This window comes from Pipistrellus hanaki (assembly GCF_964339955.1).
Source record: "Pipistrellus hanaki genome assembly, chromosome: 7".
Classification (NCBI taxonomy): domain Eukaryota; kingdom Metazoa; phylum Chordata; class Mammalia; order Chiroptera; family Vespertilionidae; genus Pipistrellus; species Pipistrellus hanaki.
In genome coordinates, this window is record NC_140509.1 from 71,380,271 (window position 1) to 71,398,570 (window position 18,300).

The 18,300-nt window shown below is 39.1% G+C and overlaps 1 protein-coding gene across 1 annotated transcript in view; it reads left to right on the forward strand.

Annotated features, from left to right (window-relative positions):
* ARHGAP18 (Rho GTPase activating protein 18) overlaps positions 1–17,977 on the forward strand; it is a 125,132-nt gene extending 107,155 nt beyond the window's left edge. Inside the window, exons 11-15 of the mRNA XM_084889638.1 lie at positions 1,817–2,023; positions 2,580–2,720; positions 10,478–10,602; positions 14,711–14,772; positions 15,930–17,977. Of these exons, the coding sequence (XP_084745764.1) occupies positions 1,817–2,023; positions 2,580–2,720; positions 10,478–10,602; positions 14,711–14,772; positions 15,930–16,021 (627 nt within the window). The 3' untranslated portion in view covers positions 16,022–17,977. The remainder of the gene's footprint in view (positions 1–1,816; positions 2,024–2,579; positions 2,721–10,477; positions 10,603–14,710; positions 14,773–15,929) is intronic.
* The last annotated feature ends 323 nt before the right edge of the window (positions 17,978–18,300 follow it).

An 18,300-nucleotide genomic window follows, 5' to 3' on the forward strand; every position in this document is an offset into this window, starting at 1 on the left:
ATTTAACTTTCTGAGCACTCCACTGGGAATTAAACATATAAATCTCATTGTTAGATACTGAGGCTATGCCTTTCGTTTGTTTCAAAGGTTTCAGATCTGTATAGCAGCTAAATCTGATTCAAGATCAACCTGTTAGGAGTTTTTCCCTCCTGAAATGCTGTGGGAGATGAATACCTTCCCACTCACCCCCTTTTCCATTTTGGTATAGTTTATTTGACCTTTTTCTGGTAGGGATTTGAAGCTAAATAAAAAACTTGATTTCTTTTAGTAGTTAAGAAATCAGAAACAAAAGCCAAATAGACCTGCCATTAAATTGCTTCTCCACCATTTGCTAGCTCTATGACCCCTGGGAAGTTGCTTACATTCTCTTAGCCAATGTTTTCTCATCTGTAAAGTGGGGATAATTACAGCATCGATCTCCAGCAAGGACTAGGTGAGATGAGCTCCCTGATGTACTCAAAGCAACCTCACCCATAGAGAACACTGAATACCTATGATTGTTACTGTTCTGAAGCAACATCAATCAAGCAAGAAGGCAAAGGAAGAATTTAGAGCTCCAGGCCCTTTCAGGAGGAGGGTCATCTGCCTGTGACTTGGGGGCAGGACGGCTCAGAGGACCCCTGAGTGTTGGCAATAGAGGTGGGAAGTGGCTGGCATCAATCTGAGCATAAATTAGCCTGTTCTGGTGAAAAGGTCCAATTCATTCATTCATTCATTCATTCATTCATTCATTCATGTGTTTTTCAAGACCCTCTTTTCTTTGTCTCTCTTCATTTCCTTGTACTCCCCATCATCACCCCCATTTGTTTTAGATTTCATGGCAGCTATTGAAGACCTTAGAGCAGTGGTAGGCAAACTCATTAGTCAACAGAGCCAAATACCAACAGTACAACGATTGAAATTTCTTTTGAGAACCACATTTTTAAAACTTAAACTTCTTCTAACGCCACTTCTTCAAAATAGACTCGTCCAGGCTGAGGTATTTTGTGGAAGAGCCACACTCAAGGGGCCAAAGAGCTGCATGTGGCTCCTGAGCCGCAGTTTGCCGACCACGGCCTTAGAGCAAATGAAACTAAGGTTAAATGAGTCTTTTTAAGGGGATCGTTTTGTTTTTTAATCCCTGGAGTTAAAAGAACACACTTCCTGAAGCAACTGACTGTTGGTACCATATTTTAAACTGCTTCCCAGTGCTCCCTGGTTCTGGCAGGCTGTTGGCCTGACACATCTCCATTCCTGTCCCCACCACCTGTGTCTGAACCTTTCTGCCCTCGTCCTAGTCCCAGAGTCCTGAGCAGACACAGGCCTCACCTCCGAGCACATTTACCAAATGAAGAAGCTGTCATGCCAGGCTGCTGGATGTGGCTAGTGAGCTGTAGTTATGCATAACTTATATATATTATTAAAAAATAGATATCTTATTGATTTCAGAGGAAGGGAGAGGGAGAGAGAGATAGAAACATCAATGATGAGAAAGAATCATTGATTGGCTTCCTTGTGCACACTCACATTGAGGATTAAGCCCACAACCTGGGCATGTGCTCTGACCAAGAATTGAACTGTTGACACTCAACCACTGAACCGCACTGGCTGGGCATAACTTTTTTTCAATAGAGGTGGGAAGTGGCTGGCATCAATCTGAGCATAAATTATGCTCAGCATAATTTTTTTCTTAAACTAAATAAAAATCCTAAATAAAAATTAAATAAAAACTAAATAAAAATTTTTTTTAAACTAAATAAAAATCCCATGTGCTACAGTGCTCTAATCTCTCATCTTCACATACAGCACAAATCTCCAAGAGTCATTTCTGTTTCAGGCCCTGCTTGAATTTCTCCAAAGAGTAATAGACAATAAAGAGGAAAATAAGATGACCGTCATGAATGTGGCCATGGTCATGGCCCCCAACCTCTTCATGTGTCATGCATTCGGTCTGAAGTCCAGCGAACAGCGAGAATTTGCAATGGCAGCTGGGACAGCTAATACCATGCACTTAATGATTAGGTATCAAAATATTCTGTGGACAGTAAGTATATATTTTTAAGCTTTGTTAATGAGTGATGATATCTGAAGTCTTTTTTATTAATTGTTATCTTCTCCATAAAAAGGTAACCAACCAATGTAGGCGATTTCAAATGTGATTTTAAAAAATGTAATATCCATGTGTTAAATCTTAACTTTTAAAATGCCAGCATTATTTTATTCTTTCAATTTGGTCACTTCTAAAATATTTTGAGTACCGGTTGTTCTGGGATTATTGCTAGATACCTGTCAGCTCTCACGTATTTGTGAGTTTTTCTTTCTCTCTTTCTGGGAGAGCTGGATGGCCATTAGACGGGGACTGCAGGTTAGCTGAACTTTGCACAGTAGATGGTGAGTTGCGTCCTGCAGATAAGACTCCCTGTGCACATAGTGAATGAATAATACAGTGCATTTTGTTTCACCGATTTAATGCAGAGGGCATGCAAAATGGCATAGTTCCATCCAAGAGGCGAAGCCCTTACTGAGTATATAATTATTTCCATAGATTAAAATGCTGCAGCTTTTCTTACCTCCCCAAACTTAGTTGTATTTCTCCACAGATTCCCAAGTTTCTTGTCAACCAAGTGAGGAAGCAAAACACCGAAAATCTTAAGAAAGATAAGAAAACAGTGAAGAAATTGCTGAAGAAAATGGCTTACGACCGAGAAAAATATGACAAGCAAGACAGAAGCACAAATGATGTAAGAAAACCTTGAAGCTATGTGTTTGCACAGATTTCGGTATTGTTTTTAGTATCACACACAGCAAAGAGGTCTGCGTGTGTTTGTTGTGTGGCTTTCTACACAGTCTTAGGTCCTAGCAGGACGTGTAAGTGAGACGCATCCGTGGCGGTAAGTACTCCTGCCCCGGGTAATGCTGGTCCGGACTGTTGCTCAGGTGTTGGGGATTCAAGGAGTGAGCTGTTAATTGGTAACAAAGGAAGATAAGACCAGAATGTCTCAGCACACACCCACCCACACATACACAGCAAAGCACTTCCTGGAGACGCCAGCTGCCCAGGGAATGCGGAATGTCTAGTGAGCCAAGAATCCCTTGTGTGGACTCCGGTCTTTGTTCTTGAATGTTCTCATCTGTGAAATGGGGAAAAAGAACTAACCCACAAAGACAGGGAGGTCCATGTTTGTGTTGTGCCTGGGGCACTCCTGGACTTCAGTAAGTACTTAAAGGTTCTTCATTGGATCATAAGAAGAACGTGGAGAAAACGAAAATATTAAAAAAAGAAAAAAGAAATATTTACAGACTGCTGTAAGAATACATTAAAATCTGGGTTTAAAATCATGAGATTTGCATGAAACACATTTGGGAAGAGAGTTAACCAAAGCTCTAACTTGAAACCTTAACGTGAAACGAAAGGGTTTCTATTGTTCTATTTACAGTGAAGACACCCCCCCCCCCCCATCACCATTGATGTTAGTCAGTTACATGGTGCCATCTTGTGGAATAATATAGAAATGCAGTCACTAGCCTTTGGTATTTCTGCTTTGGCCTACTTAAGGATCTAATAATTGAAACAAACAAACAACAACAAAACCCTCCTTTATTCATCGATAGCTCTTACTCTTACAAAACAAAATTTCTTGTCTTTAAAGGTTTTTGGTCAATTTTTATGTATCTGAAAGTCACCTAAGTTAATATGAAAAGCAGAGGTGCAAAACACAAAGACATTCAAATACTTATAGTGCTTTTAGAAGAAGTAAATATCTGAGTTAAATAGAAATGATCTCAAGAATCCTTTCTAACCTAGATCAAGCCCTTTCGGGGGGGGAAAGGGCTTGATCTAGGTTAGAAAGGATTCTTGAGATCATTTCTATTTAACTCAGATATTTACTTCTTCTAAAAGCACTATAAGTATTTGAATGTCTTTGTGTTTTGCACCTCTGCTTTTCATATTAACTTAGGTGACTTTCTAGCCTTTTTTTTCTTTTGATGGCAGTAATAACATGATACTCTTAGGCCCAGTATATAGCTAAGGAAACTGAATTTGTGCTTTACCTTTGTAATAATAAGTTTTTAAATAAAAATTAGGAGTTACTTTTTGGTAGCATGTAAATACTCTTGTCATTTACAGAAAAACAGCATTTACTTGGCTTTCTTTAGATTTACAGCAAGAGCTGGTCTGAGGATGATCTCTGTACTTTTTAGAAGCTGTTTTGTCATTTTAAGACTTGAGATTTTTAAATCTCGGTTGTATCATGTATTAGGCGTGACTCGGTTTCCCCACGTTTTGGTTTTCTCTCCTGTGAAATTCAGCAGTTCTCTTTACAAAATGCTGCTAAGTGCCTCCTTGGTTCCAAGCCCACACTCCCTGCCAGGTATTCACAGGAAGATGGGGCTGGTGCTCACCCACGGGGAGCAAGGAGAGGATTGACCGTAGAAGGGAGAGGGAGTGGGATGGAAGCCCGAACCTGGAATATTGGGCTACAGAACAGGAAATGGGCATTCGAGAGACCTCACTTGGGAGCAGAGCTGAGATGTGAAAAACTCTAGGTTTTATTATGGCAGCAAACTGAAGAGACAGGTGTTGCTAGCAGAGCAAGCTTCCTGGCGGAGTTGTAGCTATATGTGATCATGGCCCATGGAGGTTCGTTTGGCCTGTTGCTTTGGTTGAAAATTTTTAATCAGTTGCCACAGTTTTTGTTTGTTTTTTTTTCAAGTGTCTATTATTTTATTAGGGAGAGTAAATATACATAGGAAACAATTACAGAGCAAGAACTAAAGCACAAGATCATATCCAATACTATGGGTATGTGGTGAGTCACTAAATAATCAGAGTTTTCTGCATAAGTTTCCATCAGTTGCCCGAACTTTAAAGCTAAAAGGTTTAACATATAAGTCTGGGTTTCCATCTTAACTTGACAAATTTTATGTGGGAGCATGCCTGTGGCCCCCTCTCAGTAGGGGGCCTTCCCTGCAGGGTAACCATCTTCTGGATCTGAGTAGCAACCGTTCCTTTTGGGTGGAACATGGGCCGACTACTCTGGATAAGCCACTGTCTCCCCACTCCCGCCCTTGCCGCTTTCTTATTTTATGTTTCCTGACTCATTGCCCAAAGCATTTGAATATGCAGCACAAAACTATAGGGCATAAAACTGCGGATATTTTATTTGTTTGTTAAACTACTATTTGATGTGCCCATATTTAAGTGGTTGGCCATGGAAGAGGAGCTGTGAAAGAGGCCAACAGATGGTAGGACGTAAGAGAAAGTTGAAGATTGTAGGGTCTTAGAAGCTCAGAGGTGGAGGGAAGTAAGGGACAGTGCTTGGTTAGTGGCACCAGATTCTGCAGGGAAGCTGAGTGATGTTAACACTGGATGGAGGTCCACTGGAGCTTGTATTTGAAAGGCCAGTTGTGACTTTCTCCAAAGCATTGTCATTGCGTGTTGATGGAAGAAGCCAGATGCCAGAGACTGAAGGATGTAAGACAGGAGATTGTAGATCATGAAAATTCTTCAAGGTCATATTTTTTTAAAGCATTCTGTATGCTATTAATGCTAACTATACACTGAGTGGCCAGATTATTAGGATCTCTGAACGCACAATAATCTGGCCACTCAGTGTGTGTGTGTGTGTGTGTGTGTGTGTGTGTGTGTATAACTATATATATTAGAGGCTCAGTGCATGAATTTGTGCATGGGCGGGGTCCAGCCAGCCTGACTAGAGGGAGGGGACATGGACAGTTAGCCAGCCTGCCTGCTGGTCGAACTCCTGGTCCAGGGGACAATTTGCATATTAGCCTTTTATTATATAGGATATACGCTGAGTGGCCAGGTTATTATGCATTCAGAGATCATAATAATCTGGCCACTCAGTGTATATAATTAAGCATTTATGTTATTAAGACATGCTTGACTAGGTAAATGAATAGTATAAACCAGGTTGTAAAGGACACCCTCAATCTACTTAATAAGACATATTTTTTAATGACTACAGCATATTAATTGTTTGGTACAAATGTAAATTTTTGAATTTCTTAAATACTAATGAGACTCATCTCATCTCTTAATTACTTCAGGAAGAAACGCTTTGTAAAAGAATAACAAAAAGATAGACCATTACAAATAACCATGTAATGATAGCCTTCAATTATATAGTTGGGATTGGTATTACACTCTCCTACACACAAGCACACCATGCACACACGAATGTACACACCATCACACATCAGAAGCATGTGCTTGCAGACAGAGCCCAGCTCTGCTATTTGTAAGATGGTAGTGACAAGTCATTTTCCATCTCTGGGCCTCAGTTCCTTCTATAAAATGAGAGGGTAAGGTCGGATTAATGGGATTTAACCATAAGTATAGCTAGCAGCATCTTGCACTGGGACATTTCTATATATACTATTACGAGATTTTCCTAACATACACAAAAATAGAATAGTATATGAACCCCCATAAACCCATCACCAATAATCAGACTCATTTTTCTGATCTTGTTCTATCTTGTCTCTCATCACACCTTTTCTCCATTTGGTATTTTTAAGGAAAATAGAGATATTCCATTCTTTCCTCCATAATGGCCGTAGATTGCATCTTTGCCTGATAAGGATCCAGAGCAGCTTTGGTGAACATCTAGTCATGAATTACTGGATCCTGCAACCCTCCAGTCCATGGTGGAGTTAGATTTGCGTTTTTGTTTTTTTTCTGTCAGTCAAGCTCACCTCTAAAAGTAAAAGGAAGCTGCACATGTAGGAAAGCATGTGGGCTTTGTGAGAGTCTGTGAAATAAGCCAAACTGATTAGCACATCTGTCCTCACTAGCAGAGGGAACAAAAGTCCTCTCTCCTATGGTTACTTCAGTGTTAACTCAGGGTGATCTGGTGTCATACGTTTCATTGATAGTTGAGGAACTCAAGTTTCAGAGAGCTTGCATGACTGGCCAAAAGCTCCAGAATAATCTTGTAACATTTGAAGGTCTAGAGCTTTGGACATGGACAAGAAATCCATAAGAACCCTGGAGTGGGCAGTGCAGTGTGGGCTCCGGGTTTTTTGTGATGGGTTGTGTGTCTTCAGTCACATCTCCGTTTAGAAGTCTATCTCGTCTATCTCTGGTTTCACTGACAGCTCTGACCCAAGTATTGTGGCCAGTCTTGTTATAGGCATCTGCTTTAGGTCTGTGTTTTGATGTTTTGATCTACCTGGGGACCCATGTGGAAAATCAAGTTACAAAATCAGGAACAAAATCATGTTTCTTTTTAAGATATCCTTTGATTTTTTTATAGTGCATAAAAATACCATATTAAAAGAGAAAACCATTCAGAGCTTATTTCTTTGTAAATTAAATGTTTAACTCTGAAAGCTCTTTCTGACCCTTCTTTAAAATTCTCTGAATCTGTGAGTTGGGTAAAGTTTCAGCATTTGGGTAATCAAGGCCCAATTATAATGAGAATAGAGACAGTTCAAGGTAGTAGAGAATGCCTTCTATATTTTTACTTCCAATCAGACCAACGTGATGAATATGCCATTTTAGTTTAAGATACCTTGCTAAAATGTCCTTGTTTAATTTTCTAAAATATGTGTTATGCTATCTGGCTGTTTTTTGAGATAGCTGTATTCCCAATTTGCCCTTTTGAAGATAAAAGGTTTCTCTGTGCATGAAAAATGTCAGCTTTTCATTTAAATTAGCTTTTAATTAAAAAAATGAATGCCTTTTCTAAAGCTCTGACATTATATTTCTAATCTCTAGAGTGCAAAATATGACTAATGTAGTATTTATACCTTATGGGGGAAAAAAACAACCAAAATCTTTGTTTATTTATCCAAAGAATAATAAATAAAACCACATTTTTAGAAATATGCTTGAGTTCAAAATGTAAAACATGTAACAACCCTGGGAGATAATTTTCTCTATTATAATAGTCTTTGCCTGCATAAGAAATTAACTTATGTTTTGTAAGTTGTAAAATCCTTTGTGACTCAATTTTAATGGTGTATTAGTCAAATACTGCTCTTTTCTAGTCTTGCTGTGCATCACATAACTTCAGCTCATAAGCACGCACGTGGGCGCGTGCACACACACACACACACACACACACACAGGTTACAATGATAATATTATTCAGAGATCCTGTTATTATTATGGCTCAGGTTAATAACAGACTGTTTGGCTTAATGATCAGGCATGTTGTGTATGTTCAAAGTTTGGCAGCTCAGTGTAATTAGTATACTAATAGCTTTAGTGTTTGATACAACATGGTTCTGGAGCTTAATGGTAATTGTCATACACCATTTAAATGAGAGCTTTGGCACTGCGTATTGTTTATCATCTTTAGTAAATATCATTTGGCCACTCTTGTCAAGATATCCAGGAAAAACTTTCCAGAAACACTTTTCAGTTGCTTCATCTTTATCCGTTAAACTCATTTCTTCTCCAACTGTAAAGGGCACGGTAGAGTCCACACTGAGTCCCTCTCAGTCTTTATATTGTTGTGAGAATTTGGATGGGATATGATACCACAGAAATGAACACTCTGAGAGCTGTTCCTATCCCCACCAGGGCACTCACCTTCCTAGTAGAACACAGGTTCCTAGTTGTCAGGGAATGTGGCCAGTCAGCCTGGGAAGGTGGGGTGTGCCATTGGCCCAGTGAAAAGATTTTCAAGAGCATTGATATTCCATTCCCATGTGAAATGAGTCCAAATTATAGTTAGTCTTTTGGGAAGGGTTAAACTCACCCAGAGCTGGTCAGGCATCACCCCCTGCTCACTGAGGGGAAAGGTGTGAGAAATGTTTAATTCCAAAGCCACAAGGAACCTGTACCAGTGTCACTTACAAAGCCATAACATGACAGTTACCTAACATTTCAGATACGCATGAGAACCCAGAAGTGCCCCAATACCTGGTGCCTGGGCCTCTTCCCTCCAAACTGGAATTATCAGAGAGGCTCTGGGTTCCTGTGTCAGCTATGGAACTGACTCCACACTGACCTCAGGGCTGAGTTTTATAGGGAAGGATGGCCATACTCTCCAAAGGATGATCCCTGAGAACCTGTAGGCTGTAGTCATATTATGGGGCCTTTCTCCGTGAGCTTCTTCGAGAAAAAGGGGCTGCATCCTTACACAGACGCAGGTTAATGCTGGTGACTCCTTGCAGGAGGAAACGACTGAATTATCCATGTAGTGTCTTTCATTCTGGTTCCCATTCTTCTTTCTTTCCTGTGTGTTCCCAGGAGGGGAGGGAATACTGTGTGGTCAACTGAACTGGTGCCTTTCACTGAGTGGTCAGGTGACCGTGATAGGGTTTCTGAGTTGCCACCAGGCCCTCTGTGGTCTCTCTGCAGGTGGAACAGGTGTAGGTCTCATCCGTGCTCCCTTGTGCAGTCTTCTGCAGTGTAGCTTCCTTCCTGACGCTCATCCCAGGTGTTTCTGAGGAGCAGGGTTCAATCTCTTGGAGACGCCTACATTTTTAGGCAGCCTAATGAGGAAGCCATATTCTTTTTGATGAACTCTGAAATCACATTGATTCCTCCTGTGTTATATCCATGCTGTATATTTTGGGAAAATAAAGCAATTCAAGCCCATGTGCATTAAAAAAAAACAAAAAACAAAACAAACAAACAAACAAACAAAAAAACTATTGTGAGCCCCAAAAGAATATTGTGCAATAAAGGGCTTGTGTCTTATTTATCTGCTAGATAGGTAGACCTAGCACAATGCCTAGTACTTAGTAGATGCTTCATAAGTTTGAGGGTACTTGGAATGTATAAAGCGTTATCTTTAAACATTTGTACAGGTTGTTTTTTTCTAGGGTCTTACTAAGACATATGGTTATAAGTAATAAATTATTTCGTTTGGCAGAATGATTGGGGATTAATTAAGCCTAATATTTTGAATGCCATAGCTGATATTTTGATATTATAATCTTTAAAATATTTCCTTGATATCCCTCCAAATATAAACCATAAGTTCAAAGTATGTGGTCACCCTGTAAGCTCATTAGTTAAGTGAGGATCCAACACAATGGCAATGTGTAGAAAAGTGTGTTTCTTTTTAATTTTACTTTAATATTCTCGGGAACAAGAATTTTTTTGTCAAATGTTGTGAATGCGCCGGAAGATTTTAAAAAATGCACCCATTGAAACAGCGCACAAAATACCTATTCTGACTCAATGTCATAAATTGCTGCATGAAGAAGCACCCTCCCCTCGATAACCCTCCGAAGTCGGCACTTAATATGGCAGTAATGGTTATTGCTGTCATTCTTTACATCTTTAAAAATAATTAAGCATTACTGCACAGGCATTATAAAGTTCCCCTATCACCATTAAGAGGATATTTGAGGTTTGATGTAATTTAGCAAATTACATTATCCAGTAGTTAAGGTTTTTATGTAGTGAAGTAAAACGCATAGCAGTTAAGCACACTTACCATATAATGCATCGCACAGAGTTACAAGTTCCAGCTGCCGCCAGCTTTGTTCCAGTGTCATTATTGCTTTGCAGGCTGACGTTCCTCAGGGAGTGATTCGAGTGCAAGCTCCTCATCTTTCCAAAGTTTCCATGGCAATACAGCTCACGGAAGAACTAAGAGCCAGTGACGTGCTTGCCAGGTTTCTCAGCCAAGAAAGGTAGAGGCCTGTTTTGTTTTAATTATTTCACGGAATAACTCACTAGCTCGCTTGTCCCCTCCCTTCCTTGCCCCTCCTTTTTCTTTTCTTTTTCCTTTTTTAAACTAGGGGTGGTATGAAGTGCATAGGATTGTTGTCTCTTCAGCAGAGAGGAGGAGCAGACCTAACAGTTCGACTGTTGGAAGGAGTCAAGTTCACCTAACGGAGTTTGTGTTTGCGTGGAGCCTGTTTCAAGCCGGGGTGTCCGAGCATCCCTTCAACGGCCTGCCCGGGCCTGGCTCATGAGACCACATGGTCTGTCCTTCCAGACTGTGGTGGTTCGGGGGTAATTACTGTGTATTAGCATGATCACTAATTGGGATACAGAAGGATTAAAACAAACAAATAAAAGACACTTCTTTTTTTTTTTTTTAATATATTTTATTGATTTTTTTACAGAGAGAAAGAAAAGGGGATAGAGAGTTAGAAACATCGATGAGAGAGAATCATCGATCAGCTGCCTCTTGCACACTCCCCACTGGGGATGTGCCCGCAACCAAGGTACATGCCCTTGACCAGAATCTAACCTGGGACCTTTCAGTCCACAGGCCAATGCTCTAGCCACTGAGTCAAACCAGTTTCAGCAAGACATTTCTTTTCCTATAAAATATAATGTATAAAAAATCCTTATGTTTAAAAGCAGAAGGTGAAGAATTAAGGGAGGACAACCAGCCCCTTGAGCTCCTGCCCTCACTGAGTTGCCCAGCCTTCCCTCTGTTTGAAGGCAGGTAGGGCAGGAGTCCTTTGAAAGCCATTGGCATCTCTCCGATGATATCAAAGTTTACATTTATCTTTTCTTGACATTCCAAGGTTCAAACAAGTGTATTGGGTTTTCGGTTTTTAGCCTTTGAATTCTTATTTTTTAACTAAGGTTATATTTGTAATGCCCTCCCCTTCCCCACGTCCACTCATTGAAAACGAACTGATATACATTTTTAAGAAGCCAGGGAAACCGGGGCCTTGCCATCTCAACCCAGGAAGGTGGTCTTAGCCTTCCATAGACTTTGATCTCCTCACGTTAACATTCAGAGGCCCCCTGGCAGCTTTCTTCAAATGCTCCCGGATTGCCACACAATTACCCCCAACACTCACTATGTCTCTGCTCCGTGGAAGGCCCTCTGCTCAGTGTTGGAAGGGATATAAACGTATATTTTAAACTATCTCCCCTCGAGCTTTGCAAAGTGGGGAAAGAGATGAGCCTGCATAGCGAGCAGATGGTGATGACATAAAAGAGAGGCTTATTGGTAATATCTGGGCTTTCAGTAAGCCAGCGTGAACTTCCCTCTCAACAGCGCTCCATAGTAAGTTCTCACATGACTTCTGTTTTCCTGAGGAGAGAGACTTCCCAAGACCATGCATTTTGTAGGCAGTGGAGCCGAATTCTAAATCCTGAACCACTGTCCAGATGGGCTAGAGGGTCTAGCTAGAGACCATGTTTGATCTGGGGCTATTGGTGCGGAGTCTGGGAGCAGATGGAATTTGGGGGGACTGAGTTCAGGGGCAGTTAGAATTTCTCAGGATTAAGTCCTGGGAGCAGTTGGCATTTTTCAGATGTCTCTGCTCCCTAAAGGGTCTCTGACCTAAAATGCAGTTAACCCGCTTCCTCTCTACCCCCTGCCATGGCTTAGATGCCAACTGCTGCCATTGACCCCACTGGACTGTGGGAAGAATTCTTCCCTACCCAGAGAGTGTATCTGGAGGTGCGGCCGCTCCTCCAGGCTGGGTCTGGCTAATTTACAGAGCATTCACTTTCAGGACACCAGGGCTCAATGCAGTTGGCACTTTTGTTCCTCTGCGTGCACATATTACAAGATGTGGTTGTGATGTTGTATAATACACTCAACTGTGCCTTTTAATATTTAGGGTATTATCAGAAGCACCAGCATTGTGACAGTTGTTTTCTGTGTATTTGGATTTTCTGCTGGTGGTGCTTTTATTACATAAGCATTTGCTATCTACTGGGGCAGAGTCCTTCTTCTATTTCCCCTTTTTTCCCCATCCTGCTCCACCCAGAGGGAAGTCCACTGAACTCTGCCCATTTGCCTCCTTTCCTCTCCCCCCCCCCCACACACACAAGTCTTCAGCCCCTTTCCTTATGCTTGGGGGCGCTGGAGGCCAGTGATTTAGATTAAAATGCCAGCTTTTCCTATTTCATCCTAGGCTAGTTTTTATAATGTCTTCAAATTTCAGGTTCCTCGTTTATAAAAGTGGACCATGATAGGACTTACATTATAGTCTTGAGGATTAACTAGGAAAGTAAACATGAAGCACACAGCACTGTCTGGCTGGACCATCTAATAATTGAAATGCTCAATAAATGTGTATATATATATATATATATATATATATATATATATCCCCCCTTCCACTATTTCCCCTTCTCTCATTTGCATTCCATCTGCGTGGGGGCAGTTAGAAATCCTACTTTTGTCCATCCTCATCCTCCTCTACTTTTTCTACCAAAGCCAAGAGCATATAAATGAGATAAAATAGATGCACAATAAATTGCACATTCACTCACCAGTCTTGGTAAAGGCTGCTTCCTTGTCTTTGTGTGTGGGCTTGTTGATTAGCATTACGTAAAAGGTTACGTGTACCAGGAAATCTATGTTTCTCTCAATTGGAACAAGAACACAGATAACGGGGAAGCAATCTGAGAGCAATATTGGATGAGATTTTTTAAAAATCTAGTCGCCCAAAACATTCAATTTTGTTTTCCTAGGAATAATGATACTCTTGGTATACTCATAATTTACCAGGAAATGTACTACATTATAAATAAAAAATAAAATTATTAAATTGTTTAATTTCAAAAATATGCATACACTGGTTCGACCTGTTCAGAAACAAAACCTCCTAGTTAGAATACAAGCCAGCAGGTGGTTCTTACGCGTGAGGACATTATATGTCCCTGCGCGGAGTAGAGTAGACAGAGTTGGATAACCAGCTAAGTCATTACATGGTTGGTTAGGAAAGCTTCTGCCGTACCATATTTCTCATAACAGTTTGGATAAGAGTCAGTCTTGGTTTTCTCTTCTCAGTCCCAGGGAATGTGCCTTCAGGGCCTTATACGAGTGGTTCACAAACCTTCCCATGCATCAGCACCCACTATGGAGCATTTAAAAAAACTCTTGGTCTTCATCTAGCATATTAACTCAGAGTTTTCAGAGCTCTGGGACAGAATCTTTAGCAGGTTTTGCAGGTAATTAGTATACAGAGTTTCGAAAACCACCAAATTTTACGTTTTTATTGTTTGACCCTAATGTCTCTAATAGCTTATCCTTTGAATTTAACCCTGTGAATGCACGCTATGGCAAAGTATTCACTTCTGCTTTGAGTGTATGTACTCCCATATTTGGATGGCCATATATGGGAGGGTTATGAGCCATGTCCAATTCTTTACATTTATCTTACATCACATCAGTCCTGTCAGCCCAGCAAACCTCTGATAATAAATACTATGGAGTATTGGGAAAACTAAGGTGCAGATATTTCTCTTCATAGTTTTAGTGAGACCTTTTTGGTCCCTATGCTAAGTAGATGATCATATTATTTTATTGGCAAATTAAAATGTTGTGTTACCTTCTTTTTAATTTTACAAATTTAGATATTTCACTTATTATTCTGCTTTTAGATATATGATTCCACCTGTTTATTTTTATTTATTTTTCATCTTTTATTGTTGAAAGTATTACATTTGTCCCCCTTCTCCCCGCCTCCCCCACCACCATTGATTTCTTCTAGCCCACTCTCCACCGCTCCCCAGGCCTTCACCACCCTATTGTCAGTAACCCTGGGTTATGCATATAAATTCTTTGATTGATCTCTTCCTATGCATCCGCCCTCCACTGCCTCTCCTCTGCCATTTGTTTATTTTAATTTACAGGTGTGACATTTTTATTACATATTAGGCACATTTAACAGATGGGAAAATACAAATGTGGAGATAATTACAGTGTGTCTAAGTTATGAATTTTCCATACAAGCCAGAATTCCCCAAGCACATTAAAGTGATTTACCTGCAAGCTGTCTGATGATATAACTAATCCGTTTGTTTTGCCCCTAACAGTGGGATCGCCCAGACGCTCAAGAAAGGGGAAGTTTTTTTGTATGAAATTGGAGGGAATATTGGTAAGCGTATTTTTCTCTCTCTGTATTTCATATGCTGACTGGACATTGCCATTCATTATTATTTATAACTTTGGGGGGAAGGTAAGGTAGAAGAAGTAACATAGAGCACAACGTACATTGTTGGTGAGTATTATGGATTTGTTTAGTGGTCTGGCCTTTCTCTTCAGACGTGGAGCTCCTCTGTACAAATCCACATCCATGTTGAATCTTGGTTGGCCAAGGCAAGTTTCCTAAAATAGATATAATTTCTAGAATGGTTAATTAAGTTTTTCAAAACGTTTTTCCTTTTTATATGCTTATGTTTCATCTTAATAAAGGAAGTAGTTGAGCTTATTTAAGACCAAGATAACATTTTTATTATAGTACAGTACTAGATATTTTTAGTGAAAGCAGAAGTTATTTTTGCCATTGCTGATTGCCTACTAAATAGTACACACATATATGTTAGTAATTTAGGAAACAGAAATAGGATACATGGATTAATTTTGACCATGTCTTATATTTTATTTGCCTATTTATTATACTCATATATTTATTAAAATTTAAAATACATGTTTCCCCCATTTTTTGAACCTTATAATGGTAAGGGTGAAATTGTTCACAAATAAATGAAATGGTGTTTATTTCAAAATAGTAATTGAAAATATTTTAAGGTAAGTTCTGTAGAATTTTTTTTTTTTTAGGACTTAAAAATGTTAGTAAGTGTTAAAAGTTGAATGCAGAACCATGAAGGCTCCTTTTTAAAATTTAAATATCCACAGCTCCAGTAGAAACCTGGATTAGTAAAGAATATTTAAATATTAATGTATTTTATTTTATATTTTACTCTTAGATTTTGGGGAATTAAGAATGATTTCTTTCTTAGGGGGATTCAAAACTGTTGTCACCATTCATAAAGATGAATATGCTTTTAAGGAACCATTTAAAAGCCTATCACACAAAGTACTTTCAACCTCCTAAATTAATTCGAAACGTGTGCATGTATAGAAAGACCACGAAATTGGCTTCTCCAATGTTTTTTGGCCAGTTTTACTAGTATAATTTTATGGGAGATATCAAACGATGAAAAGTATTTAAAGTCTAAGACATAGGCTTACATTTAAAATTGCATCCCAGTGACCCCACTGTATGAAACCAATGCAACCTGTCGTTAATAGGGGAACGCTGCCTCGATGATAACACTTACATGAAGGACTTATATCAGCTCAACCCGAATGCCGAATGGGTTATCAAGTCCAAGCCTTCGTAGAAGACCTGCTGAGCTAACCCCAGGACTTCCTCAGTAATACTTGCTTGGTCAAGAGTGTAAAGGAAGAAAGGGCAGGACTCTTCTGCTATTCGGATGCATCCAACCATTGAACAGTGACACTCCCAAGTCTCAAAAAGTTAGAGATTTGTGCTGCTGCCAGAATTATGTTAATTATTATGTTGACCCTTACTAGAAAATAAATATCTCTGGAGTGAGAGGAAGGAGGCTTAATGAACTTGTAGGCTGTTTTCATGTACCCTGTGAAATGTGCCCAGATGTGACATAGTTTGTTTGTTTGTTTGTTTGTTTTATATGAAATATATCCTCTTCCCTCTCACTTTTTTTTCTCCTAAAATCATGTATACGGTAATATATACTTTCTTACCTTTCCTCCTCACATCTGCCTGACCCCAATTAGGTTTGCTTTTTAACAGAAAGGATAACAAATGCCAGGTATGGCCAGTTATGAAATTAGGACGTCTTAAAACAGCCCAAACTCAGTAGTATTCCTGTGACTGTCAAATGTTGACTATTCATCTCTTTGAATCATTTGTTCAAAAGATAACATTCTCCTTCTCCCTGCTGTATCATATGAAGTGATTTGCTTTTTTTTTCCAGTTCATCTGACATATGTGCACAGAGCTGTATCCACTACCAAAAAAACAGAACTGTCAGAAACTGCCAATTACCCCGGAACCATTAAAGACTTGTATACTAAGAATAAATAAAATATGTCCATGTGGAATAACTGGATTATGGATAATAAGCGAGTGAAAGCCAAATCACTTCATGTATGCTGCCCTCTTCTAAAAGAAATTTTAAAAGTCCTAGCTAGCTTTACCTATTGTCATACTAGGGATATAAATATGCATGAGAGTCTAATCCAGGAATTGTTGAGAATGTATTCTACCCAAAGAGGGGTTTTTTTTGTTTTTTTTGTTTTGTTTTGTTTTTTAACTCATAAGTAAGTCTGCGGGAAGACTTATTCTTCTGGGTATGACACAGTTATATGAACAAGCTTTTGTTTGTGTACTTATTTTAAATAATCAGAGTAGGTTTATTAAAATGCTGCGACAAGTACTATTCCCAGGGATTTTAATGCACAAACTGTATTGTGACAAGAGATGAGCCTCTCTGTAAATAAGAGGAATAAAGTGAGAGAAAAATGTTCAATATTTTATGAGTGTAGAGTGTAGTAAATAAAAGGTGATGTCTATGAGTGCTGCACAAACCGTGTTTATGATACTTTTAGTAGTACTTTAGGAAAAATGACACATTCTCAGAAGCTCTCGATGTCACTCTAATTAGGAGGGAAAATGCTGTTAATGAGAACGGTCATAAATTTTCAGCATATAATTACAAGAACGGCCTGTGGATATATGATCGTTTAACTTTTTAGTGATTTGTGCCATTGCTTTTTTATTTAAAATTTTTTTTATAATTAAATGCATTTTTCTAAATTATCTTCTCTTGGAATTATTACTTTTAATCCTACGTGTTCATGAGTGTACTAATGGGCTAATTTTGTTTTTGTTAAAAGACATTTCTACCCTCTTATTGCCCCTGTTGCTCCTTTGGAATTTTTTAAATGGGAAGACCTGTGGGAGAAACTTGTTTCCTTCTTTGGTTTTTTTTTTTCTTAGCAAATTTCTGTTCTTTAACATTTTTCAAAACACAGTGTGTTCTGGTTCTGATTTTGATGATATATATTAATTTCCCAGTTGGCAAGCAGTTTTAATGGTTTAATTTCATGAAAGCACTTAACATAAAAGCAAAATCAAAGACTTAAAGCAGGTTAGGTATACAACTTCAAAAAAAGCAGTTAGTGAATATCATGATTTAGATAAATGGTATCCTAAATCGTATGTCAACTAATTTTTACCATATTTACAACCCCCGGAGGGTGGGGATGGAATGAAAAAGTGCCAGATCTTGGTAAATAAATATGAAAACGTCATTTTGAAGTTTTCTTAGAACTCATGACCCATGACCCATGTTCACTGACATTGAACAATGCTGCATTTAACTGACTAATATAGACGTCTAGCTACACTTCTAAAGAGGAGAAACTTGATAGTGTAGAGCCTCATATGTTATTGCCTTAGAATTAACCCACTTTTTTTTTTTTTTTTTTTAAAGAGAGAGTGGAAGGGAAGGGGAGAGACAGAGATAGAGAAATATTGATGTGAGAGAGACCCATCAATTGCCTCCTGCTTGCACTCCAACTGAGGTACCAGCTCTTGACCAGAATCGAACACAAGACCTTTAAGTCCTCAGGT